The following is a 27,474-nucleotide window of genomic DNA, read 5'->3' as shown; positions in this document are numbered from 1 at the left end:
TTGGAACTGGCAGCAAGAAGGGCCAGGTGCAATATCTAGGGATTTCTCTTCATCAATGCAACACAAAACCAGTTTGAGCCCCCACTGAGTAACCTGGGACAATTATATACCACCCTCTGGGTGTCTCTAAGAGGCAGTACTTTCCCTCTTGCAAGCACAAAGTCTCAGTGCATAAATACACTTTTAATAAAAGGAGGGAAATAGTCCAGCATTAATTTGAGAAAACACCACAAACAGGGTTCATAAACATAAACAATGAGCCAAAAACTCAGGCAGTGTCCTTTCCCCTCACATTCTTAAGTCCAGCAACCAAATGTCCCTTTAACATTCCCATCCCTTCTCTGCACCCCACTCACAGTTGTTGTTCTGTGTCAGTGCAGACCCAGAGTCCAGAGGTGCATCTGCAGAGTTCCCCTCACACCAGGGAAAGAGAGGGGATGAGCAGGCACATTAGTAGCTCTGCTGCCCAAGCAATTGCTTTCTACTCTTTGTTGACAGACAACTGCCCCTCTGCTTCTCTTCCCTGGCCACCCTGCTAGCCAATTGCTACCCCAATCCACCAGGATGTTTTCAGGTCCCCCCTGGCTTAGCACAGCTCTCATGATTTCAGCTGTTAGAATGTGGGATCCTCACTGACTGGTGCACACTAGGAAGTCTCTTACATCAAAGACACTGTCCTAAAGCAGGTCTAACTGTTAGACCTAGATATCAGTGATTTCAGCTCTGGGGTATATAACAAAACTCTCAATTGAATCAAAATTAATTTTGCTATTACACAGCAGAGCTAAAGGATCAAATAAATGGCTAGCTGGCCAGCATCTTTATGCTTTGAAGCAAGCCCATGTCCCCTGCCTAGCGAGTGTCATTTCATTGAGGGTGAGTCCTTCAATCAGTTATGCCAAGTACAGTTCTGCTGCCCTTGATTCACACACCAAGGATAATAACCCTTTATTACTCTTGCTCCAATAACAAGGAGATGGGGGATCCCACATCAGCCAAAAGTGATCATTTGGGCAAAGCAATCCCATCATGCTGAGCACCTAGGCAGGGTGGGTGTGGAGGGCAGAGAGGACCTGTGACCAGAATCTATGGGGTTGCCCTTGCCCTCAAGGCAGTGAGGCCCCATGGCCAGAATCAATACAGCTGCCGCTATCTTCAGGGCAGTGAGGCCTAGCAGCAAAAGTCAGTCAATCCGGGGCTTTAACACCAGTGGCTCTAGCCTCCAGTAGCAATGCCCAATAGTCGCCATCTCAGGCAGAAGCACCCAATCCTGGGGGTGGCCCCTGCACCCAGTGGTAGGTGCAGGAAAGGGTAGGGGGGACTCAGACCCATCCTGCTCCACTGGGTCCCAACCCAGGGCCTTTTAAATCCATAACCCTGGTTTCAGATTCAGGTTCCAACCTCAATAAATAATCTTCCTGGGCTGCTTCCCACCCGTGATTCCAGTGATGGCATTTCCTCCACCAACAGCAGCCCTCTGTTACCAGGGTCGTGCTGTGGACTCAGTGTGTTCAGTTGCAACTCTAGCAGCTTCCTGGCAGGAGCTCAGAACATGCATATGTTCTCTTCCCCTGTCAGCCCAGACTGAGCTGAACTGCTCCCTTGTATATCCAGCATCAAGTTGGAGCGTATCCAAGAGGGGCGAGGAAGCATGGCCTCTTGCACCCATAAGCTGTGTACAGCCTTTGTTGGACCAGTGCAGGGTTTATACACCCCATCACACAGGGATTCACCCATTTTCAGGCATATGTAAAATTTGTCTATGTGTCCAGAGAAGGCTCTGTTGGGCTCATTTCCAAGCACTAAAAAAACCAGAACAATTAACTGTCACTGTGTGGTTCCCTGGGCCTGTCAGAGAATTCTCCGCACCAGCTGCACTGGTGAGCTGTGGCTAGAATGCTGTAATAACACAAACACACTCAGGACTTGCACGGCTGTTCTGAGATGCTGCTCACACTGAGTCACAAGATGGTCTCACTCAGGCTGCTCTCAGCAGTGACTGACAGACATGATGGTATCTCCTGCAGTGTTAGTACCCCAGGGCTAATGTACTAAGTGGATGAGCTCTAAATAGGAAAGAGCAAATCTTGGAGACCATGCCTGTTGGGGCCCATCCACACACCCCTTCCTGGCCCATGGTATCCCAGCATCCAGCTAAAGACACACCCCTTCACCCTATTCTTAGCTGGGGCTCCTCATCTACTCAAGCCCTAGAAGGAGCTGTTTCCAGATATCACTATGATCAGGGAACAGACATGGCCCGAGTGATACATGGCCAGGAGTTGACCTATGATGGAGTCAATCAGACTCTGTCCCTTACCCAGCTCAGGTCAATGACCCATTCCCATCCTTCACTTCCCTCCCTCAGCCCCACTGCCAGGAACTGGGGAGAGCTAGGGCTTTTCAGAGGATAGGCACAGATGAGAGCAGACAGGGAACTGGATAAAAAGAGACCCTCTTCTCCCCCTCCCCCCGCAACAGCCAGATCAGACAGGAGTGTGATGGGTCCCAGGAAGTGGGGATGGCTCCTGGGGGAAACACTTAGAGCAGCCCCTAGAGGTGATGGTCAGTGGGGCTGAGGCAGCAGGGATGCTGAGTGCAGGGATGATGAGACAGATCTGTCTGTGTGTCCTGTTTGTCAGTCTGTCTGCCTCACTTTCATAGTTACAGCACAATTATATTAACAGCAGGAACTGCACCATAAACACAATGGTGAAATCGCACCTCTTGCCCTTTTCTCCTTCTAGAGACTCTGCGATCTGAGATGGAGAGCGAGAAAGGTCAGTGTTTGGATCCCATCACACTAGCTGGCAGTAGAGTTATCCCCATAAATAAATTAGGGTGAAATCTCACCATTATTAATTAATGATTGGAACAATTTCCCAAGGGCTGTGGTGGATTCTTCAGCACTGGCAGTTTGTAAATCAAGATTAGATGTTTTTCTAAAAGATCCTCTCTAGAAATTATTGTGGGGAAGCCCCCGGGGTTGTGTTATACAGGGGTCAGACCAGGTGATCACAATGGGCCCTCCTGGCCTTAGAATCTATGAATTGATGCATCACCTCTCACCCTGTTCTCTCTCTAGAGACCCTGCTGTCTGAACGGGAACAAGAGAAAGGTCAGTGTCTGGGCCAGTTACAAAATTAACATTATCCCTATAAACTTGACAGGGTGAAATCTCACCTCTCGCTCTTTTCTCCCTCTAGAGACTTTGCGATCTGAGATGGAGAGACAGAAAGGTCAGTGTCTGGACCAGTTACATCATGGGGTTACCATTATAAACATGACAGTGAAATCTCACCTCTTCTTCTTTTCTCCCTCTAGAGACCCTGCGATCTGAGATGAAGAAGCAGAAAGGTCAGTATCTGGACCAGTTACATAGTGGTGTTACTGTTATAAACACGACAGTGAAATCTCACCTCTTGCCTTTTTCCCCCCCTAGAGACCCTGCAAGCTGAGATGAAGAGGCAGAAAGGTCAGTGTCTGGGACCAATGGGATGCGTTGAAGATTTCATGTCAAGTCAGTCAAGTCAGCTCAGTCGAGCCAACTTAACTCAATTGAAAGCCACATTTACTGCCAGAGCAGTCAGTGTTTAACACCTTGAGCTCAATGTTAGCAAGAGGAGTTACAGCCTGTTTGAATGAGTGACAAGGAAAGTCTTCGTATTGGCACCAGAGCCCAAGCAGTCAGCTCAGGGCTGCTCACACTGACACAAAGAGGCTCTGAAGGGTGAAGGGCCTATTTGTCCTAATAAACCCCATGGGAATTACAGAAATGGCACCTTGAGCCCAGGGCCCTGAATACACCAGCCCAGCTCGGTCAGTCTCATTGCTGGAGACTGTGGGTACATGTACAGTGCAAAAAACCACCTGTGGCTGCGAGTCTCAGAGTCTGGGTCAACTGCCTGGGGCTTGTGCTGCAAGGCTAAATCTAGCAGTGTAGCCGTTCCCAGGTGCCAGCCCAAGCAGAAACTTCTATGCTGCTATTTTCAGCCCTGTAGTGCGAGCGCTGCAAGCCCGAGTCAGTCACCCCAGGCTCAGACCCACAGACACAAGGTTTTTTGCAGCGTAGATGAACCCGGAGAGACTTGTCCAGTGTTTGACAGGATCCCTCACCTGGGAACCCCCTGTGTTCTGGCCCTTCTGTGTCCATGTGATATGTGGGGGGAGGGATTTTACCCTCAGTGACCTTGCACACCCACAACCTCAGCCCCACTCTGCAGTGACTCCAGACAATAACCATACAGGTCTGATCAGCACAGAGCAGTGTGTGGGCTTCTACATTAAATGAAACTGATTTTTAAAGGAACAATGCTTTTCAGTTTCCCCCTCGTGATCTTACTACAGGGCAGAGTTAAGGTTGTTTAGGTGCCTTAGCTGCATTTCTAGACCATAGGTTTCTTTTATAATTTAACCATAATTTGTATTTCTTGGGTGTATAACACTTGGTTTGGGAATAATAACAACATTCCTCCTCTAATGTGTTTTACCCTTAAGTTATAAGTACGTTCCCTCAGCTTTAACTCCATTAATGTAGTTGTTATCTGGGAATCTCTGGTGTAAAAGTTCTCTCAGTGTCTAAGTTTCTGCCTCTGGGCACGTGGAGCACACGGCTGCCTTGCTATAGACATCTGGGCACCTATGCCCTTGGAGACACATAAACTGAGGGGAGGAACATCTAGCTCACTCGTGGGGCCTGATTCAGTAGATGTGCTCAGAGGCCATCCAGCAGCACATAGAATGAGGTGGGAGATGGAGAGGCAACGAGCTGCCCATGTAACATTTAGCCCAGGGGTTAGAGTACCCACCTGGGCTGTAGGAGACTCTGGTTCAAGTCCACCATCTCTGCTAGATGAGGAGAAAGCATTTAAACAAGGATCTTCTACCTCTAACCTCTGGGCTGTGGGACATTCTCATGTGAGGCTCTCTCTGTCTCTTTTGTTCAAGTTGTTACACTTTAATTAAATATTAACTCAGAATCACTCTATAACACCCCTCTGCCTTTCGGCCATCTTGTGTGGATCGTGGCCCACACTTTACTCTGTCTCACAGACACACAGAGGTGCCTAATCTGGCTCCAGAATCATAGAATCATAGAATCTCAGGGTTGGAAGGGACCTCAGGAGGTCATCTAGTCCAACCCCTTGCTCAAAGCAGGACCAAACCCAGCTAAATCATCCCAGCCAGGGCTTTGTCAAGCCTGACCTTAAAAACCCCTAAGGAAGGAGATTCCACTACCTCCCTAGGTAACCCATTCCAGTTCTTCACCACCCTACTAGTGAAAACGTTTTTCCTAATGTCCAGCCTAAACCTCCCCCTCTGCAACTTGAGACCATTACTCCTTGTTCTGTCATCTTCTACCACTGAGAACAGTCTAGATCCATCCTCTTTGGAACCCTCTTTCAGGTAGTTGAAAGCAGCTATCAAATCCCCCCTCATTCTTCTCTTCTGCAGACTAAACAATCCCAGTTCCCTCAGCCTCTCCTCATAAGTCATGTGCTCCAGCCCCCTAATCATTTTTGTTGCCCTCCGCTGGACTCTCTCCAATTTATCCACATCCTTCTTGTAATGTGGGGCTCCTGGCTGTGGATCACTAGCAGAGAGAGGTACCAACATCAGGAGACGGGTGGGGCTTAGCACATACCCCTCTTGTCAGCTTCACCCATTGGCTGGCTTACATGGCTCCTAACACACTGGGTTCTGTGGATCCCATTATAAGGCGCCTGCTTCTCCCCATTCATTGTATCGGGAGCTCTGAAATGTCTTTGGGGGTTACACGAGTTCTCCAGGGAAAATTGCTACAACCTGCTCACAGTGTGGGAACCTTGTCTGTGCCCACTGGGGGAAACTCTCCCAAAGCTACTGGCTACAGGCAAAATGATGCGCTTTGGAACCTCCTTTCAGGTAGTTGAAAACAGCTATCAAATCCTGCCTCATTCTTCTCTTCTGCAGACTAAACAATCCCAGTTCCCTCAGCCGCTCCTCGTAGGTCACGTGCTCCAGCCCCCTAATCATTTCTGTTGCCCTCCGCTGGATTCTTTCCAATTTTTCCACAATCCTTCTTGTAGTGTAGGGTCCAAAACTGGACAGAGTACTCCAGATGAGACCTCACCAATGTTGAATAGAGGGGAATAATCACGTCCCTCGATCTGCTGGCAATACCCCTACTTATACAGCCTAAAATGCCATTAGCCTTCTTGGCAACAAGGGCACACTGTTGACTCATATCCAGCTTCTCATCCACTGTAACCCCTAGGTCCTTTTCTGCAGAACTGCTTCCTAGCCATTTGTTCCCAAGTCTGTAACAGTGAATGGGATTCTTCCATCCTAAGTGCAGGACTCTGCACTTGTCCTTGTTGAACCTCATCAGGTTTCTTTTGGCCCAGTACTCTAATTTGTTTAGGTCCCTCTGTATCCTATCCCTACCCTCCAGCGTATCTACCACTCCTCCCAGTTTAGTGTCATCTGCAAACTTGCTGAGAGTGCAGTCCACGCCATCCTCCAGATCATTAATGAAGATATTGATCAAAACCGGCCCCAGGACCGACCATTGGGGCACTCCACTTGATACCGGCTGCTAACTAGACATGGAGCCTTTGATCACTACCTGTTGAGTCCGACGATCCTAGCCAGCTTCCTATCCTCCTTATAGTCCATCCATCCAGCCAATACTTCTTTAACTTGCCAGCAAGAATACTGTGGGAGACTATCAAAAGCTTTGCTAAAGTCAAGGAATATCACATCCACTGCTTTCCCCTCATCCACAGACCCAGTTATCTCATGATAGAAGGCAATTAGGTTAGTCAGGCATGACTTGCCGCTGGTGAATCCATGCTGACTGTTCCTGATCACTTTCCTCTCCTCTAAGTGCTTCAGAATTGATTCCTTGAGGACCTGCTTCATGATTTTTCCAGGGACTGAAGCAGGGGTGGCTCTAGGTATTTTGCCACCCCAAGCACGGCAGGCAGGCTGTCTTCAGTGGCTTGCCTGCGGGAGGTCCCCAGTCCCGCAGATTCGGCGGCTCGCCTGCGGGAGGTCCGCCGAAGCCACGGGACCAGCGCACTCTCCGCAGGCATGCCGCCAAAGGCAACCTGCCTGCCGCCCTCGCGGCGACCGCAGAGTGCCCCCCCCCGTGGGTTGCCACCCCAGGCACACGCTTGGTGTGCTGGTGCCTGGAGCCGCCCTGGACTGAGGTGAGGCTAACTGGCCTGTAGTTCCCCAGATCCTCCTTCTTCCCTTTTTAAAAGATGGGCACTACATTAGCCTTTTTCCAGTCATCCGGTATGTCCCCTGATCGCCATGAGTTTTCAAAGATAATGGCCAATGGCTCTGCAATCACATCTGCCAACTCCTTTAGCACCCTTGGATGCAGTGCATCTGGCCCCATGGACTTGTGCTCGTCCAGTTTTTCTAAGTAGTCCTGAACCACTTCTTTCTCCACAGAGAATACTTGCTTTCACAGCTCCATCCTCTTCCAGTTCTCTTCCTGCCTCTCTAATTACTTCTTCGGTGTCTGTTTTGTTGGGTTGGTCTCTTCCTGTCTCCCTCTTTCAGAGAATACCCTCAGAGCCCAGTACTTGGCTCCCTGCTCTCCTCTCTCCACACCCTGCCTCTAGTAGCTCTTACCTACATGCATAGCTTCAGATACCACCTCTGTGCCAATGTCTCTCAAACTCCTTCTTCACTAAAGACTGTTCCCACATCTCGGCCTGTCTGACATCTCCTCATCAATGTCCAGAGGGCAACTTAGATCCAACAGTTTAATCTCTTCTGCACCCCTCAGAGCCCTCCTCACTTCCTAGTTTCTTCATCTCTTTGGATAGCACCATGAGCCCTCTCAGAGGCAGGGTGCTGTGGCTGTCCTCCCTGCCTCCCTCCCTGCCTCCCATCCACACTGGACCCCACCAGAACAAGGTACCAGAGTCTCTGCCCCTCCTGTGGGCCAGGGATTGTGGTCCTGAGCTGGGGTCTGAGGCTTGAGCTGACTGGAAGGAGCCCAGAGCAGAGTGGGAGGCCTGGGGTCTGAGCCCTGCTTGAGGTGACTCCTTATGGGAGGGGACCAGGGCTATTTCCCCTGCCCTTGCTGGGAGAATCACTCCATGATGTGGGCCTGGGTTAGGAAGGAGGGAGGAGGCAGAAAAAACTGTCCTGTATTTTTGAAATACAGTGTTGGCCACCTAAAAACACCTCCATCCGCCCAATCATTCAGGCCAGAAATCTGGGCATCGTCTCTGACTCAACCTCTCACTGGTCCCGCACGTCCTGACCTCACCCCAGTCTCCCTGCTCCTGCGAGTGTAACACGTCACAGATACAGCCTCTTGTGTCTGTCCTGACAGCCCAGGCTCTCATTCACCCCATCATCTCACACCTCCACTGCTGTGATCTCCTCCTGCCTGGCCTCTATGCCAGCTGCTTTGTCTCCTCACCTCCTGTGACGATGCAGTTCTGGCAGGACCCAACTGAGAGTGCCAATTCAGGATCAATTGCTTAAACAAGGCACTTACAGCCCTAGGCTGGGTTTTTTCCACCTCTAAGGCAAACCAAACCATCCAGACAGAGAGGACTTAGGTCTCACCTCACTGGCTAACCACAAGTCACAAGCAATTCCCTTAGACACTCCAGTTTCCCAGTATCACCCCCAGTGCCACTTGTCCTGGGGATGAATGGTTATGAAAACCAACACCCCAATAAAAGAAAAAGGTTCTCTTGATCCCAAAGAATCAAGCCCCAGACCCAGGTCAATATACACATCAGATCTTATCCACAAATCACGCTGTTGCCAATCCTTTAGAATATAAAAACTAAAGGTTTATTCATAAAAGGAAAAAGATAAAGATGAGAGCTAGAATTGATTAAATGGAATCAATTACATACAGTAATGGCAAAGTTCTTAGTTTAGGCTTGTAGCAGTGATGGAGTAAACTGCAGCCTCAAATCAAGTCTCTGGAGTACATCCCCTGCTGGGATGGGTCATCAGTCCTTTGTTCAGAGCTTCAGTTTGTAGCAAAGTTCCTCCAGAGGTAAGAAGCAGGATTGAGGACAAGATGGAGATGAGGCATCAGCCTTTTATAGTCTTTTTCCAGGTGTAAGAACACCTCTTTGTTCTTACTGTGGAAAATTACAGCAAAATGGAGTCTGGAGTCACATGGGCAAGTCCCTGCATACTTTGCTGAGTTACAAGGCGTATCTGCCTTCTCTCAATGGGTCAATTCTATAGCTCAGAAGTGGTGTGCCGAGTCTTCGTTTATTCACTCTAATTTAAGGTTTCTCGTGCCAGTAATACATTTTAACATTTTTAGAAGGTCTCTTTCTCTAAGTCCATAATATATAACTAAACTATTGTTGTATGTAAAGTAAATAAGTTTTTTAAAATGTTTAAGAAGCTTCATTTAAAATTAAATTAAAATGCAGAGACTCCTGACCAGTGGCCAGGACCCAGGCAGTATGAGTGCCACTGAAAATCAGCTCGTGTGCCACCTTTGGCACCCGTGCCATAGGTTGCTTACCCCTGGTATAGCTGATGGTCCTTAATGGGCCATCAAGCAGGCTAGGCAGAGCTAACATCAACTTGTCTGGAATGTCTCCCAGAAGCATAGCACAAGTTTGAAATACAGACAGGATACAGCCAATATTCATAACTTCAACTAAAAAACGACACATGCATACAGACAGCATAACCATAACCAGCAACCCATAACCTGGTTTTAAACACCTTATATGACCCCCTTTACATAAGATTTGGTGCCACTATAGGACCTTGGTTGCAACCATGTTCTATATGGTCCCAGATTATATCAATAATGGTCCCAGATTATATCAATAATGTCACACCTCCATCCAAAGCATGGCTGCTAGGCTCAGCCATCAGGCTCGTCTCTCCTGCCACATCCACCCCTTAGTTCCATGAGGCCCCTCCAGCACCGCTCCAGAACAAGCTCCTTGTCTTTGCCTTCAGGCCTCTCAACTCAACATTGGGTCCCACCATGTCTGAGCGATTGGCACCGCCTTCCCTGTGCTAGTGATGGCAGCCTGCGGGGCCAGTTCCAGGGGTGAGCACGCAGGGCCGGTTCTAGGGGAGCCATACTGCCATAGGGCTTTTTTTTCTTTGATCCTGACAGCCTGGGTACTGGGTAGGGTGATCAGGTAGCAAGTGTGAAAAATCTGGACACAGTTTGTGTGTGCGGGGGTGGAGGGAGGGGAGGGAAGGGGAGAGATAGTTGCATATATAAGACAAAGCCCTTAATATTGGGACGGTCCTGATAATATTGGGTTGTCTGGTTACCCTCAGCCTGGGTCACCCACCTGTCTGCTTCTCCCTTAAACACCTCAGTGGTTTCTCCCCCTCCCACTCCATACATGGAAAAACATCCCCTCAGTGTTAGTCAGGGCCACCCAGAGGATTCAGGGGGCCGGGGGCAAAGCAATTTCAGGGGCCCCCTCCATAAAAAAAGTTGCAATACTATAGAATACTATATTCTTGTGGGGGGGCCCTGCAGGGCCCAGGGCTTGGGGCAAATTGCCCCACTTGCCCCCCCACCCGGGCAGCCCTGGTGTTAGTAAACCTGCCCCCTTCTCTCTTCAATCCCTCCTCCAAACCCAGCTGTGGGAATCTCTCCCATCTGGCACTGGGCACCTGCTGAGCTGGGCTTTGGTTTGTTTTTATCATTATCTCCCTCTTCCATCCCCTTCTCCCCACTTGTCTATTTCATCCCCCTGTTGTACCCAGTCTGCCTGCAGAGGGTGAGCTCCCTGGGCCAGGGACTGTCACTTTCTTAGATGCAGTTTCTGTGGACAGAAGGGGACAGTGAGTGTGTATGGGAGCCATAGAAGAGGCTGTTGTTTTAGTTGTGGCAGGATCTAATGAAGGCCTGAGAGAGAGATTGTGCTACAGGGATGGAGAGAAAAGGGCAGATACTGGAGATAAAGCTCAAGAAGCAGCAGCAGTGTTTGGAAATGGCCTGAGTGTACAGAGGGAGGAACCAAAAATAACCACAAGGCTGTGGGCACTGAGATTTGGCCAAGCTGATCACTAGGGACCCCAGTGAGAGCGGTTCGAGTGGAGCGGGAAGTCAGACGGGAAGGGATCTAGGAGAGCTGGAGACACAAGCATTGTTTGCAGCCTGGGTTCACTGAGTTCAGAGACAAAAGGGAGGAAGGAGATGGGGCAGGAGTTAGAGGGGTGGGTAGGGAAGAGGAGGAGGTTTGTGAGTAAAGTTAGACCGAGGCATAAATATTTGCACTGTCAGGCCCCGAAACTGTAAACTCCTTGGAGTAGGGATTCTGTCTTCTTATAGTCTGGAGTGTGTGTGAACAGGACCTAGTGCTGTGGGGCCCAGCTCTGAGTCCGACCTCTAGATGCAACTGGAATGAAAATAACAATGTGCAGTGGGGGCAGAAGACTGGTCCTGGGATATGCAGGTATGACATCAGAAAGGTAGGATTGCCAACCCTCCAGGATTGGCCGGGAGTCTCCAGGAATTAAAGATGAATGTTTAATTATAGATTATGTCATGTGATGACACCTCCAGGAATACATCCAACCAGAATTGGCAACCCTACTTCAAGGTGTGTCTGTCTGTGCAGAGAACAGGGGCTGAAGAGAAGCAGGTGGGATCAGGGATCAATATGGGAGGGACTGAGAGTAGTGATGTGGAGCCAGGAAGCCCTGCTCTCTGGTCCAGGTTTACCTGTGCAGTGTCTGAGGTGTATAACATAGTACATGTAACAGCTGGGGCAGGACAGGTTGGGTCCCTGCCTCCATAAGAAGCCGGCTCCTGTGCTGTTCTCTGCCTAGCGTCTTATGGACACATTTTACAAAACATTCGCATCACTAGTGAGGGAGACTTTGCTTTTAGCGTGACTATTGTGCATTAAGTTTTGTTAACTCCTGATGTCTTTGACTTTCCAGCGGAATATGAGGCAGTGAAAGGTATGTGTGTTCTTACTAGTTTTGATTATGCTTTAAACTGGAAAAGGAACACTCAGAGCTGTGTGTGCAAAGACGTGTTAGTGTAAAAAATTAATGTGTTACTGTTACAGGTAATGTACATGACAATGGGAAATCCAGATATTACTCTGACATAATGGATGGAAAATGTGTGGTACTGAAATATGAATATTAATTACAGTTGCCAATGGCACAAAACCGTACACCCTTGCACCACCCTCTGCCTCGCCTCTTCCCCTAGGCTCTGTGCCTTCTCTGAAGTCCCGCCCGCATTCACTCCATCTCCCCTCCCTCCATCTCTCGCTCTCCCCCACCCTCACTCATTTTCACTGGACTGGGGCAAGGGTTTGGGGTGCAGGACGGGGTGATGGCTCTGGCTGGGGGTCTGAGCTTTGGGGTTGGACCAGAAATTAGGGATTCAGGGCGTCAGAGGGGGCTCTGGGCTGGGGCAGGGGTGCAGGAGGGGATGAAGGCTCCAGATGGGGATGCAGACTCTGGAGTGGGACCAGGGATGAGGGGTTTGGGGTTCAGGAGGGGGTCTGGGCTAGAGCCAAGGGGTTTGAAGTGTGGAAGTGGGCTCAAGGCTGGAACAGGGGTTTGGGGTGCAGGAGGGGGTGTGGGCTCCAGGAGAGAGTTTGGGTGCCAGTGGGAGCTCAGGTCTGGGGTAGGGGTTTGGCGTGTGGGCTCTGAGAGGGAGTTAGGGTGCAGGATAGGCTTCTGACCTGGGGCAGGGTGTTGGGGTGCTGGAGAGGGTTTGGGGTGCAGCCTCCAACCTGGCAGCTCTTACTTCATGCAGCTCCCAGTCAGCGGGGCTCCCTGCCTGCCCTGGCTCTGCGTAGCTCCTGGAAGCAGCCAGCATGTCTGGCTCCTAGGCGCAGGGTCAGCCAGGTGCCTTGTCACCCACAGGCACTGCCCCCGCAGCTCAAATTGGCCCTGGTTCCCGGCCAATGGGAACTGTGGAGCTGCCACTCAGGGCAGGGGCAGTGCTCAGAGCTTCCCTGATCACCCCTGTGCCTAGGGACTGTAGGGACATGCTGGCTGCTTCCAGGAGTCACACAGAGCCAGGACAGGCAGGGAGCCTGCCTTAGCCCCACTGCACCGCCGACTGGACTTTTAACAGCCCGGGCAGCAATGCTGACTGGAGCCGCCAGGGTCCTTTTTCGACCAGGCGTTCCAGGCAAAAAACGGATACCTGGCAACCCTAATATTAATCGTTTTATTTTTCACACTAACCCTTGGAAATACAGTCTTAAACACAAACAAACACACTTCCCTTACTGACACCAGAGACACCCTGTAACGAGAACAATTATTTCACATGAATAGGGCTCACCCTGCGAACTCTCCATGGATGTTCTCCCACACACATAGGTTTCCTTGGAGCAGGATCGAGCCCTCTGAGCCCTATTGGTTCCCGCACTCCACACACTGCAGCTGTAGGATCAGGCACATGGGTCTGATCACACTGAAGCCAGCAGGAGTTGTAGGAGCTCAGCACCTCTTGGGGTCACCAGCATCACCCAGATGATGGAGACACTAATGAAGGAAGAGTTCTCTGAGCTGCAGGCCCAGGTTCTCTGCTGGGCCAGGATTTGCTTGAGGTGGGGGGCGGGGGCAGGGCGGGGGCTGGTTATGGCTCCCTGGTTCTCAGGCTGCCCCAGGGGCTGTTCTGATTCACTCCAGCTTGCCGTAGTCCCTGAGATTTGGTGATGTGCCCTTCTCTGCCCCATCACACACACCCAGCCCCTCAGTCCCAGCCCTGACACTCCCCCTACACCAGGATGAGAGAGGCAATTGGCAGGGGAGCCAGTAACGCTGTTTTACCCCAGCTGGGCTCTCCCTATGCCAGGGGAATTCTCTGATGTCCCGGGGCTGGTCCCAGCCAGTCTGCACCATCCCAGCACACAGTGACCAGAGCAGGGAGTGAACTGGGCCCTTTATCTGCCCCCTGGACTCACATGAGTGATCCCCACAGGTGCGGCCCCATTGATTTCTGGGGGGACGTTTTGCGGGATCAGGTGCAATAAAGTAGAAGCCCTAACTACTGATTAGGAGCCCAATCCTGCTGTCCTTACTCAGGCAAAATTCCCTCTGAGGCCAATGTAATGTGGGTTTAGAAGAGGGCATTTTTGTTACTGAGAATCTCTCCTGATGATTCATTTATGTTCTTTTTTCCCTTTTCTCCTCTCTCATTCCCATGGACCTTCTGGCAGAACTAGGTAAGCTCCATGTCATTTGTTTTTCCCAGTATGTGACTTGCTGACGCTGCATTTCGTTTGTGTAAATTCTCATGTCTGTTTATTTCAGGACTCGCCAGAGCCCGAGGATATGCAGGTAACTAATGCTGATACTGCCGCAGCCACTCTCAGTCCCATTCCCCTGGGATACGCTGTCCCTGCTCAGTCCTCTTACAGCTCTCACAGTAACTAAGGGGTCGGGCAAAATGTCATTGTCTATGTGAACCTCTGAGGGTACGTCTACACTACGGGACTATTCCGAATTTGCATAAACCGGTTTTGTAAAACAGATTGTATAAAATCAAGTGCGCACGGCCACACTAAACACATTAAATCAGTGGTGTGCGTCCACAGTCCGAGGCTAGCATTGACTTCTGGAGCGTTGCACTGTGGGTAGCTATTCCGTAGCTATCCCATAGTTCCCGCAGCCTCCCCTGCCCCTTGGAATTTCCGGGTTGAGATCCCAGTGCCTGATGGGGCAAAAATCATTGTCGCGGGTGGTTCTGGGTAAATGTCGTCAGTCACTCCTTCCTCTGGGAAAGCAACAGCAGACAAGCATTTCGTGCCTTTTTTCCCTGGATTGCCCTGGCAGATGCCATAGCATGGCAATCATGGAGCCTGTTTTGCCTTTTGTGACTGTCACCGTATGTGTACTAGATGCCGCTGACAGAGGCGATTCAGCAGCGCTACACAGCAGCATGCTTTTGCATGACAGCAGAGATGGTTACTAGCCATACTGTACCATCTACCAATCCATAAATTGGTAAAAAGATGATCATGGCTACCAGTCGTTTTGCACCATATGCTGCTGTCATAAGTGCCCCTGGCTGCTCTTAGCCAGGGGCGCAAAAGCCAAAATTGGGAATGACTCCCAGAGTCAATCCCTCCTTTTTGGTATCTAAAAATAGAATCAGTCCTGCCTAGAATATGGGCAAGTGTACTAGAGAACCACTGTATCAGAGAGCACAGCTGCTCTGTGTCAGATCCTGCAGAAATTATGAGCTGTATGCTATTCACAGGGGGTGCTCCTGCAACAACCCCACCTGTTGATTCCATTCTTCCCCCAGCCTTCCTGGGCTACTGTACCATTGTCCCCCCACTTGTGTGATGAAGTAATAAAGAATGCAGGAATAAGACACACTGACTTGTTAGTGAGAAATGAGTGGAAGGCAGCCTCCAGCTGCTATGATAGTCCAGACAGGACAGTAAGGAGTGTGGAGGAGAGGAGCCCAGCATCCCTCTGCTAGTCCAGGAGCAATTGAATCTTTTTTTTACACATGAAGGGTGGGGGCTGACAGAGCTCAGCCCCCTGTTGCTATGACAACAATGGTTATCAGCCATACTGTACCATCTACCAGGAAAAATTAGGGCCAGGCACCCTTGATAGACCTCACTGATACTAGTCTGCATGGTTACCAGTCCTTTTGCACTGCCCCATGTACCAATAGGCTGATGATGAGGACAGATACCAGTCGTATTGCACCATCAGCCACCCATGGCGGGGGGGAGCAAGGATGTTGGTGTTGAGTGCTGCAGCATCGCGTCTATCTGCAGCATTCAGTAAAGATAGGGTGACATGTTAAAGAGTCAAGAGAGGATTGTTTTCCCTTTCACTTCTGGGGGTGGGTGGGGGGGGTGCGTAAATTGCCGAGCTATGCCCTGACCCATCGCGGACACTGTGTTTGACCCTAGAAGCATTTGGAGCTCAGCCAAGAATGCAAATACTTTTCGGAGACTGCAGGAACTGTGGGATAGCTTGAGTCCTCCAGTCCATGAGCGTCCATTTGATTCTTTGGCTTTCCGTTACGTTTGTCACGCAGCAGTGCGCTGAGCCCCTGCTATGGCGTCTGTCTGGAGATTTTTTAAAAATGATTTTGAATTTCGTCTTCTGTAACGGAGCGCTGATAGAACAGATTTGCCTGCCCTTACAGCGATCACGTCCGCATGGTCCATGCAGGAGCTCTTTCTTTATTTTGATTTTTAACTGCATCGCAACACGTGCTGATCTGAGCTCCACGCTAGGCAAACAGGAAATATTCAAAAGTTCGCGGGGCTTTTCCTGTCTACCTGGCCACTGCATCCGAGTTCAGATTGCTGTCCAGAGCGGTCAGTGGTGCACTGTGGGATACCGCCCGGAGGCCAATACTGTCAATCTGCGGCCACACTAACCCTAATCCGATATGGTAATTCCGATACTAGCGCTACTCCTCTCGTTAGGGAGGAGTACAGAAACCGGTTTAAAGAGCCCTTTATACCGATATAAAGGGCCTCTCAGTGTGGACGGGTGTGGCGTTAAATCGGTTTTACGCTCCTAAAACCGGTTTAAACGCCTAGTGTAGACCAGGCCTGAGAGAGAGAGAATACCCAGTCCCCCCGCCCCAACCTGCTGTGAAGGGGAAGCTGGTGCCACAGGCAATTGTTTAACTGCTCTCTGTTGCTATGTTATAGCCTCTAGTCAATTAATTATTTATTTCACTGCTCACCATTTTTTGACAGAAACATCCAGCTGATGAGCTTATCCAACCCTGCTGGATGCAGTGGCAGAGGGTGGGTGGAGGGCAGAGGGGCAGCTGGTGGCTCTAGAAGGGTTGCTGGGGTGAGGAACAAGGCATCCAAACCTCCTCTCCCCACACTGAGGGCTTGTCGGTGTGGGGAATTCACAGGGAAGAGTCCAGCATGGCTAGTGTGGAATCGCTGTTCTGCGCCATAATCGTGAGAGTGTGAATTTAAAGCTATTCCACACTAACTCCCTGTGTGGACACTATTATTCTGCACTCAGTCTGCAGCAGGGGGTGAGGGCACTCAGTTCCAATGGGGATTAACCCCAAAGCAGACAAAGGCACTCTTAGCATGGAATCAGAGTGTCCACACAGGTACTCCATGCTGACTAGCTGTTCTGCACTAGCTACTCAGGGCTTTTCCCTGTGTAGACAAACCCTTAAAGTTACTTTCAAGGGGAAGAGGAGAAGCATCCCCACCCTCCTCTCCCCTGGACCACAAGCCCTGACTATCCCTTGCTCGGTTGTCCACACTTCAGCTCCCCCATGACAACTCCACACCCCAGGTTCAGGCTTCAACAGGAACATCTGCAGCATCTGGGAAATCTGAGGGCAGCATAAAACAAATAGAATTTCATATTGAGTTAAAGGCTGGATTCTGCCACCCTGGTGCAATGGGACTCGAGGGGCTGCCCAGCGTGAGTCAGTGGGGCACAGTCTGACCCTAAACACACTGATGTTATTTGCAGTGCAGGATGGCCTGGAGTTTCCAGCCACGCTCAGGGCCCTGGTGCTGGGAGCTGTAAAACACAGAACAGCCCGTCCCTGCCCCAAATTGCTTCCAGTCTGAATAGAACAGACGGACACAGGGTGGGGGAAGGAAGGATGATTATCATGGGTGGCACATGAGCCCCCCTTCAGGGAAGCTAGCCACACGCCCCAGCCCCTTACCCCCGTACCAAGGCCCCGTACCCCCAACTCCCATCTGCTGGAGCCCCAAATGTCCCCTCCACACTGTCAACCAGCGCCCTGAATGCGCCCCACCCCCACAGACAGAGGAATCCTGGCCAAACTTTCCTGAACCACTGGCTGGCACCAGCACCGTACTGCCTCCAGTGCCGGCCCCCAGTGCCAGGTCGCCGGCTGGCCTCAGCACCGCCCCCAGCACCAGGTTGTTAGCCTCTGGCCAGCAGCAAAGCTGAGCTCCCGCCGGCTTGGGCAATGGCTTGGGGGAGAGCACGGAACATGGGCGGGACCGGACCCTGGCCTATTTTACGCACCGCCCATGACGATTATCCCCATTTCACGGCTGGGGAACTGAAACACAGAGAGACTCGGTGACTTGTCCAAGGTCACACGGGCAGCCTGTGGTGAAGCTGGCAAAGCACTTCCCCAGCCCCCATTAGCCAAGGCTGGCCCAGCTTATGAGCTGCAGGAGGGGCCGGTCTGGCTGCTGTGATCTGACCTGGGCTGTGTGTTACTCGGTAACAAGCTGAATCCTACGGGACCCTCGTCTGCTCTGAGCAGAGCCCAGTGTGAGGTTGGGTCAGTGATTTGCTGCTGAGTGAGTGAGACTCACTCACAAGAGTGTGACCCTGTCACAATGTCTGAATGTGAGCTGCCCCCGTCCAAACCCCTCCCCACAACCCCAGCCCAGAGACTGGGGGCAAAGGCAGAAACCTGACAGCGAGGGGGGACAGAGAAGAAACTGAGGCAGAGGAGTGGGGGACCAGTGAGCTCGGTCTGCAATTGTTGAACTGGCCCTTTCATCCTACCCCCGCCGCTCATCAGGAACCCCAGGCTGTGGGGGAAGCAGCTTCCTCTCTGTGACTGGCTGGAGCCAGCACATCCCTGCTCCCCTCCCCGCTCGCTGCTCCCAGACCAGCACAGTCTGTGCCCACTGGACCCTAAACACGACTGGGCTCTGGACCATTCCACAGCCCTGGCCCCTGAGCCAGTCGGGATCCTGAGCCAGTCAGCTCAGTGCCTCATTCTAGGGGATCACCAGCCCCTGGGGAGCCTCCTTTCACCCTCCTGGAAGCCCCACCAGAAGCCCCTTCCTGGGCAGGGTCTCAGGCCCTGAGAGACTCACTGGCTGCTCCCGGCTGGCCAGGCCTGGGATCTCCTGCAGGGCTGTTGGTGCTGACACCGCGCTCACTGCCAGAGCTCCCAGCCCCTGACCCCGCCTGGCCTGTTGTCCCAGCGCTGACCTGTCCCCTGCGGGTGGGGACGCTGCTGCTCTCAATGGCTGAGCCCCTCTCTCTGCCGCTGCCTCTGCTGCTGCGCTCGCAGGCTCAGCCTGTGCCAGGGCCAATGCAGCGCTGCTGGGGCTGCTCCTTCCCTTGGCACCTGGGTTCTCTGTGTCTGGGGCAAATGGCGGGTGAGTGGGCAGGGACCTGCTCAGAGACACATGCCCTGAGCTGCACCCAGAGGGCAGAGACCAGCCAGGGCTGGGCAGCAAAGTGCCACCATGCTGGGATTAACTCTTTCCTTCCCCCCACCCCAGCAGCCCCGGCCGGTCAGTGCCACTCAACTGCCCATGCTCTGACCCCAGGTACCTGAGTCTAGCAGCTCAGGGGAGTCCTAGGGTGAATGTGTGGGGCAGAGTAACCAGGGCTCCCTGTGCCCCAGGGTCCCCATGTGCAATGGGGAAGGCCACCTGCTGTCACACAGCCCTTAGGGGCTGGGCAGTGAGTGTTATTATTGATATAGCGCCCATGAGTGAGCCAGGCACTGCAGAGACAGAACAAGGGGCTGCCGTGCAGACAAGGCCCAGAAAGGGCAGCAGCAAACGTTGGGGGAGGAGGCATGAGGGTCTCATTGTGGGGCCAGCCACTCCCCGATCGCATCCTGTGACTGTCTTCTGGGTGTGGCAGACAGTACTGTAGTAACCCTGATGGCTCCTTGCTGGGCCCCGGGTCACCCCCCCAGGGAATAGGACAGGGCAGAGGCAGCCTGAGGTCAGGGGGAGCTGGAGGTGTGGGGGAGTGGGATCTGCCTGGGAGTTGGGACAAGGACACTGGAAGCCAGGTGGGTGGCCCAAAACCCTGTGTTTTGTTCGCTCCAGGTACCCACTCTGTGCTGCAGGCTCTGTTGGGGTCAGATGCTGCGGTGAGCGGCCCATGCAGACAGATTGAAGAGAGCAAGGCAGCAGTTCTGTTAAATGGGTTCCAGGGTTGTAGACTCATCATGGGGTGGCACCCTCAGGTACCAACCTCGGCCGTTTCAGGGTGTCTTGGCAAGCATCTTGCCTCAGTTTACCCTCTTCAGCACTCCTTAAATTACGCCTCACAGTCTAAAAGATCTGAGAGAAAAGTCCCCTGCCAGGGTCCGTTCTGAGCCCCAGTAAACCCCAAAATAAAATCTTTTCCTTCACTCTGCTCCAGCCTCCAACTCTCACTCAAGCTCCTCAGTGTCCTCAAGTCAGGAGGAGTCAGTCCTCCTTCCTGGAGCTGGGCTTGGATTAGTTTCCATCGTGGAATGAGATGACTCCAGCCCTTCTTCCCGGAGCTGGAGTCATTTCAGACGGTGCCTTTATTCTCTGTATCCACTTTCTCCAGCCGGGTGCAGCTCTCCAGGGTTCTGTCCTGCTACAGCTACTGCTGTCATTGTCATCTCTGGCAGCTCCTCCCCGTTAGGGGAGCTCCTCTGTCTAGGACAGTGGTCCTGAAGCTTTATTGAGCATGCCCTCCCTTGCCTGGTTTGTGCCCCCACCTTGGAAGCTGTGATCAGGAGCTGGGCCAGGAACGGCGCCACAAATGGGCCCATGAGCCGGGGGCTGTGACTGGGAGTGGACCCGCTGTTGGGGATGGGAGCTGCAGGCTTCAGCCGGGGATGGAACCATGGTTGGGGCTGGAGCTGTAGCTGGGGTCGCAGCCCGGAGGAGGGCCAGGAGTCGGTGGCTGAGGCTGGGGCCAGAGCTGCAGCTGGGGCTTAGGGTGGGGCCAGAGTGGACCTGGGGGCAAAGCAGGTCTGAGTGGCATTTCCTTCCCACCACCCATGGGGGCTGGTCCAGGCCCAGACATGCCCCTCCAATGTTCCTCCATGCCCTGTAGGGTAGCACGACCTACAGTTTGGGGAGCACTGCTCTAGGAGCTCCCCTTCCAGGCTCCTTGCTCTGGTGAGCTCTCCTGGGAGCTCCTCTCCTCAGCACCTTCCTGTCCCTGGGATCCCTTCAGCTGAGCCCTGGGAACCCTTTATCAGGCTCATTAGCTGTTTAGCTGCCAACTAGACACCTAGGGATTTAATTACTTCCAAGTTGATCTGGGTTGTCTCATTCTCCCTTACAGGAGCCTGTCACAGGTAGTCTGGTCCCTGACTGCCATAAAAGCGCCAGCTCTCTTGGCACATTTCCCCCCAACCTCAGAGCCAACCTGTATTCAAAGGGAGTCTTGACCCTGGCTGACACTTGGTTATGTTCTGCAGCCAGGGTAAAGTGGGGGGTACTTTCTGCCCTGCTGCCACAAGGAAAACTGCAAGGCTCTTGGCCATAATTTTATTCTCATCATTGAAGTATGAAGAGACCAGGAGTTTGATGCCCCAACTTTCTATGTAGCTCATGTCACGGGTAAAATCCCACATAGTCTTCAGCATGTTATAGTTCAGAACAACTTTTTGGCCATAGCAGAGATAGTCAATAGTACTGGCCTTTCATCACTGCTGTGATGGTCGCATAGCAGATATGGGCTGGCTACAGACCTTCCCTCTCAGCCAGATACACACCAGATGTGCTCATCACAAAATCCTTTCATGTTCTGCCAAGTATGGCTGAGGTCAGCTTAAATATAGTATTTTACACACAGCGCTACCTAGTGGTTGAACAGCATAATACAGTTTAGCGTTCCATTACATCTCCCCCTTTAATTTCTACATTCCTACCATTTATAATATTTACATTATCGCACTGTCTTTGAAGTTCAGTGCAGATCAGTCTGTTAGGTGTCTCTGAATGGTGCTGGTCTTCCAATTACATGATGCGAACAGGTGACAGCTTGGTCATCAGGCTTTCCATTAGTTCCAATGACTGACTATGGTCGGTCTGGAATACTTGAGGTCATCATCTTGTTCTGCAGCCACCGTCTGTAGAGTTTGCTCAGTTGATTGTTCTTTATGAGGAACAAACTGTAGCTGTTGACAGTTTCTGTTGAACTCTCCTCTCTTGGTCTCGATCACATACAACCTGGGTGTTGAATTCTTTTTCTTTACAACAGCTGGAGTATTCCATTCTTTTTCTCCATCCAGTTTGACAAAAACATGGTCGCCAGGTTCTAGGCCTGGTAGTTTTCTGAGTGATGTCTGTTGTAAAAGTGTTTGTAAGCTCTTTTTGCCTTTTTATTCGATTTGGCTACTCTCTACGTATCTGGCTACTTTGGATATAGATTCTTTTCCAAAGTTGAGAGGGCAGTTCTGAGTTGTCTTCCCATCAGGAGTTGTGCTGCACTATATTCAGTAGCTGCTATTGGTGTTGATCTATAACTCAGAAGAGCAAAGAATGGATCTCCCTGCTGAAGGATGTTCTTGGCTGTTTGTACAGCTCTCAGCCTCTCCATTCACTTGTGAGTAATATGGGCTGCTAGTCATATGAGGAAGATCATATTTTGTTGGGATAAATTAAATTCTACTTCAGTGAATTGTGGTCACAAGTTCTTCTGGAACCCTGAAATGACCAAAAGTGCACGTCAGTTGCTCTATAACACTCTGGTGTGTTACGTCTTTCAAGTACACAATTTCTATAGACCTGAAAATATAGTCCACAACTACCAGGTAAAGGTATCCCCTGAATTCACATAAATCTGCAACGAGTCTCTTCCAAGGTCTCTTTCATTCAGACTAGCTTCTTGTTAGTGTTGCTAATTACTACTGGCCATATCTTTTTTCCCCGCAGCCTTCAGAGAAAGAGCTATGGGAACCCAAGGGGAATTTTTCTATCAAGGGCAAATTTAACAGCAGCTCTGGAGTGTTTCATGTCCTGAGCCTGGCCTGCCCGTAACTGTGTGTTTCTGAGGATGTTGACAGTCACTCACTGCAAGTCGCTGGGATTTGGGCTCCTAAGTTGCTGGGACACTTTTCAAAGGGAGCTGGGTGTAATTCTGGGGGAAAATAGTTTATTGGCTGAAAAATTATATTTTGGGTCAATTGAAACTATTCCTGAATCCATGTTGAGTTTGCTGAATAGTATCAATGAACAGAAAAAGGTGCCAACTGCCAATTCCCTTCTAGCTTTTAGCCCAGTGGCTGGGCCCTCAGCTGGGAGCCCCAGGTTCAACCCCCCCATGTGATGTGGGGCAGGAATTAGAATGTGAGTCTCCCCCCATCAGGTGAGGGCTGGAACCACTGGGCTCCAGGTGTCTGATGTGGGGCTCCCTCAATCTCTCCTGATGAAGATGCCTCCTGTGTCTAAACACTGCCATGGGCCCCCGGCCAGATCATGGGAGTGAGAATGACTCTGCAGCCCAGTGGGTTGGGCCCCAGCTGGGAGTCCCAAAATTCAGCTCCCCTGCTCCAATGACCCTGTAATTATTGATCCAAAACCCCACTGAGGGGAGGGGTTACAGCCCCTGGCACAGCAGTATCTCAGCCATGTCAGTGACCCACTGCAAACCTCTAGTGCAGACGTGCTGTGAACTGGGACTGGCCCCCGGTGCAGCTTCTCCCAGATGGAGGGGGCAGCAAATGGGGAAATGCCCCCTCCCCTCCCCACTGACCCAGCCTCATTAGCAATGGCCTCTGTTCCCCCCAGAACCCCTCAACTCACATCCCCCCAGTACCCTGTCCCCTTCCAGCGAGCCCAGACACCCTGCCTGTGCCCTAGCATGAAGAGTCCCAGCTGGGCCCCATGGGGCAGGGCTGCACCACAAGTATGTGTGGGGACGGCACCAACCTGCTCTTAGCAACAAACTAGCCACACACAGCCCCAAAGCAACAGAGATTCCCTGGGGCCTGCTCCCTTCACCTTCCCTCCTGCCCCCCTTTACCTCCTACTACTCCCTTACCCTTCTCTCAACGCCTGTGCTCACCTGACCCCTGCCTCTATCCTGTCCCCTGCTCCTCATCCCAAACTCCTGCTGCTCCCCTGGGCCCCTGCCCCTCTCCTCCCACTTTATCTCCTTGGCATGTGCCCCTGCCCTTCACCCACCTCTGCCCCCAGCATCTGCCAATATCCTCATGCCCCTTTACCCCCAATACCTCCTCTTGCCCCTTGTTGTCCCTGGTGCCTGCCCCATTCCATGCTGCATCACTGTCCCCATGGCACCTGCCCCTCCCCTTGCCCCATTGCTGCCTGCCCATCTGCTCTCCCTCCTGTGCCCCCCAACTTACACCCTTCCCCTCAAACCCCGCTAGCCCTCTGGCACCCACCCATTCCTTGCCCTCCCACCCACTTATGATCACACCTTCTCTCACACACTCCCATTTGCCCCGTGCTTTCCCCATTCCACGCTCCACTACTGTCCCCTCCGGCATTTGTCTCTCCCCCACTCTGCCCCCGGTTCCTGCCCCTTCCTTCTCCCGCCCTGGTCCCCACCTCTCCCCTCAGCAAAAGCCCCTTCCCTCACCCCCACCCCTGGTGACTGCCCCTTCCCTCACACACCCCCACTGCCACCTTCCCCGTAGTTCTTCCCCCGCCCCTCACCCACAGCCACCCTGAAACCAGTGCCCTCACCCCTTTTAGTCCCCTGGTGTCAGCCCCTTTGTTTATTCCTCCTCTGCCCCCCTGAGGCCCATCTCTACCATTTTTACCATCTGCCTCCATGGTGCTTGCCCCTTCCTTTGCCCCCTCTGCTTGCCTGGTGCAAACCCCTTCCCCTGCCCCGCTTTGGGCCGCTTGGTGTTTGCCCCTCCCCTCCCCCTCTCCTAACCTCTGGTTGCCACTCCTAACCACATCGTCCCTCTGCCCCCGGTGCCCACATCTCCACACCCCACTCTCTGACCCCTTGTGCTCACCTGATCCTCGCCCCACTCTGCCCCTGATACCCACCCCTCTTCTCTCTTCCCTCCTTACATCTACCCCAATGCTCACCCCCCCATCCCTCCTGGTGAGTACCCCTTTCCTCACCCCACCTCTGTATTCCTGGCACATGCCCCTCATGCCCCTCTCCCCCTTTTTGACTGCCCTTTCCCTTGCCCCACTGTTGCCACCTGGGGTCTGCCTCACCCCTTGTCCCCCCATGTCCCTCTGGCATCTGCCCTACCCCTCACCTGTCTTCCTCTCCTTGTCACCTGCACCTTCTCCTGCCCCCTCCTTGTCCCCGGGTGGCAGTCTCTCCTTCTACCCCCCCCCCCCGCCTCCCTAGCGCCTGTCCCTCTGTTCACCTCTTGCGTCCCCCGGTGCAAACCCCTCCCCTCATCTCTCTCTTTCCCTTGGCACCAGTCCTGCCTCTCACTCATACTCTACAGTCCTGATGCCTGCCCCTCCCCTTCCCTCTTAGCCCCCCCAGTGCCCATCCCTCCTATCACCCCATTCTGCCCCCCTGGCACATGCTCCTTAGCTTACCCCCCCCCCCCCCAACACACACCGCCTCTTGGTACCTGCCTCTCCTCTTGCCCACTGGTGACTGACCCTGCACTAGCCAGCTCCTCTGTCCCCAGGCTCATGCATCACTTCATCCCCCATGTGCCTGCCCATTCCCTCCCTCCAAGGTCCTGGCATCTGCCCTACTGCTCATCCCCCCACCCCCTGGCACCTGTCCCTCCCCTTGATTCTCCTAGCCAATTGGAGCCCCCCCCATTCCCTCATGTTCCTTTGCCCCCTGGTGCCCACCCCTTCCCTTGCTTCCATGTGCCCCTGGGGTCTGTCGCCTTCTTCTGCCCTGGCACCCACCCCTCCCCTCACCCCCTGGCACCTGCTCTCCCCTTCCCCACCCTTGTTCTCCTGGTGCCCACCCCTTCCCTTGTCCTCCCCTTGTTCTTGTGTCTGCCCTCCCCTCCTCTCCCCTTGCTCCACCCCTCACCCCTGCAGCCCCTTCAAAACTGCCCCCTTCACCTCCCCTCTGCCCTCCTGGTGCCGGCTCCTCTTGCCCTCCCATTGCCCTTGTGCCTGCCCCTCTTCTCCCCAGAACCCATCACCTGCCCTTCCCCTTTCCTCTCCCCAGGGCTGCCCAGAGGTGGGGGCAAGTGGGGCAATTTGCCCCACGCCCCAGAGGGCCCCCCACAAGAATATGGTATTCTGTGGTATTGCAACTTTTTTTTAATGGAAGGGGCCCCCAAAATTGCTTTGCCCCAGGCCCCCTGAATCCTTTGGGCAGCCCTGCCTCTCCCAGCATCACGCTTTCCCCTCCCCCATCCCTCTGCTGCTCTCCCGTCCCCACTGACACCTTCCCACCCCCTCCCCCAGTGTCTGCAATTTCCTCACAGGCAGACAGGGCCTGACTCCCCTAAGGAAACAAACCCCCCCCCCCCCGCACAGTGATTAACGGGGACACAGGTTAATTTCCCTTTGATCCCAGTGACCAGCCCCTGCCCCCGGCCCTGACTCTGTGACTCTCTCCCCAGTGGACGTGACTCTGGATCCAGACACGGCAAATCCCTGGCTCGACCTGTCTGAGGATCGGAAACGTGTGAGAGACTCCGACACAGAACAGGATCTGCCCGACAACCCTGAGAGATTTGATTATTGTGTCTGTGTCCTGGGTGCTGAGGGGTTTGCGGGTGGGAGGCGTTACTGGGAGGTGGAGGTGGGAGACAAGACGAGATGGTACCTGGGGGTTTGTAGGGAATCTGTGAGCAGGAAGGGGACGGTCACATACACACCTGAGGATGGATACTGGGCCGTGTGGCTGAGGGGTGGGGAATACGAGGCCGGCACCTCCCCCTCGACCCCCCTCCCCGTTAGCGTCAGGCCCAGCCGGGTGGGGATTTTCCTGGACTATGAGGCGGGCGAGGTCTCGTTTTACAATGTGACTGACAGGTCCCATCTCTTCACTTTCACTGGCACCTTCTCCGGGACGCTCCGCCCTTATTTCCGTCCTGGTGTCAACGCTGGGGGTACAAACGCGGCTCCCCTGATAATCTGCCCGGTCCCAGCTCCGGCCGGAGGGAATCTCGGTCCCTGACAGTGACCCCGCGGCACAGACTGGCCCCTCCCAGCCCTGCTGCTCTTCCCGCCCCCTGGTGGTGGAGGCCGGTTACTGCAGGGAACTGGATTTTTTTGTGCTGTCCAGATGCTGCCAGTTTCTCTTTTCAGCTGGAGTAGAAACCTGGACACCTGGCAACCCCAGTTCAGGCTGGGTGAATGGGACCCACTTGCTGGAAGGAGCCAGACAGATTTTACCCCCTTCCCCTGTGTTTGCTCCACCCCTGGCACAGGGCAATGCTGGTAAGAAATCCTGCCAGACAGCTGGTGGGTTTTGCTGCCCTCACCTTTCCCCGTCCCCTACCCAGGAGTAGCAGATGGTGACGGACAGGGATCATTCACTCTTGTAAGAATTTTTTACCCCTGTGAAATCTCCATGCAAAATATGAAAAAAAATTATTCTAAATTAGAAAATGTTGTTATTGTAAACAAAACCATTTTCATTTACATTTCAACAGTACTTCAGAAACAAGCATATTTTTAGAAATGTAATTATTTACATTTTTTTTATTCTTCCCTCAAATCTGTACTGAGGTTTAACTTCTCTACATAGCATCATTTGTATTTCTATTGTGTCATTTCAGAAAATCCAAAATATTTATCTTATCAAAATAATTATTAAAAACTGTCAGACTGGGTTGTTCCGTTAGAATGTACATGTCATAAATATCACAACTACATCTCTCTCTCTCTCTCTCTCTCTCTCTCATTAGTGTCTTGA

The 27,474-nt window shown here is 52.5% G+C and overlaps 1 protein-coding gene across 1 annotated transcript in view; it reads left to right on the top strand.

The window, feature by feature from the left end:
• LOC120394623 (butyrophilin subfamily 1 member A1-like) overlaps positions 1-26,825 on the top strand; it is a 48,441-nt gene extending 21,616 nt beyond the window's left edge. The window contains exons 4-10 of the mRNA XM_039518861.1: positions 2,748-2,780; positions 3,086-3,118; positions 3,207-3,239; positions 11,911-11,931; positions 14,163-14,168; positions 14,257-14,283; positions 26,174-26,825. Of these exons, the coding sequence (XP_039374795.1) occupies positions 2,748-2,780; positions 3,086-3,118; positions 3,207-3,239; positions 11,911-11,931; positions 14,163-14,168; positions 14,257-14,283; positions 26,174-26,733 (713 nt within the window). The 3' untranslated portion in view covers positions 26,734-26,825. The remainder of the gene's footprint in view (positions 1-2,747; positions 2,781-3,085; positions 3,119-3,206; positions 3,240-11,910; positions 11,932-14,162; positions 14,169-14,256; positions 14,284-26,173) is intronic.
• The last annotated feature ends 649 nt before the right edge of the window (positions 26,826-27,474 follow it).

The sequence above is a fragment of the Mauremys reevesii genome, unplaced genomic scaffold (assembly GCF_016161935.1).
Source record: "Mauremys reevesii isolate NIE-2019 unplaced genomic scaffold, ASM1616193v1 Contig7, whole genome shotgun sequence".
In the NCBI taxonomy this organism is placed as follows: Eukaryota; Metazoa; Chordata; order Testudines; family Geoemydidae; genus Mauremys; species Mauremys reevesii.
The sequence above is the reverse complement of the archived record's forward strand: the minus strand, read 5'-3'. Positions and strand labels throughout refer to the sequence as shown.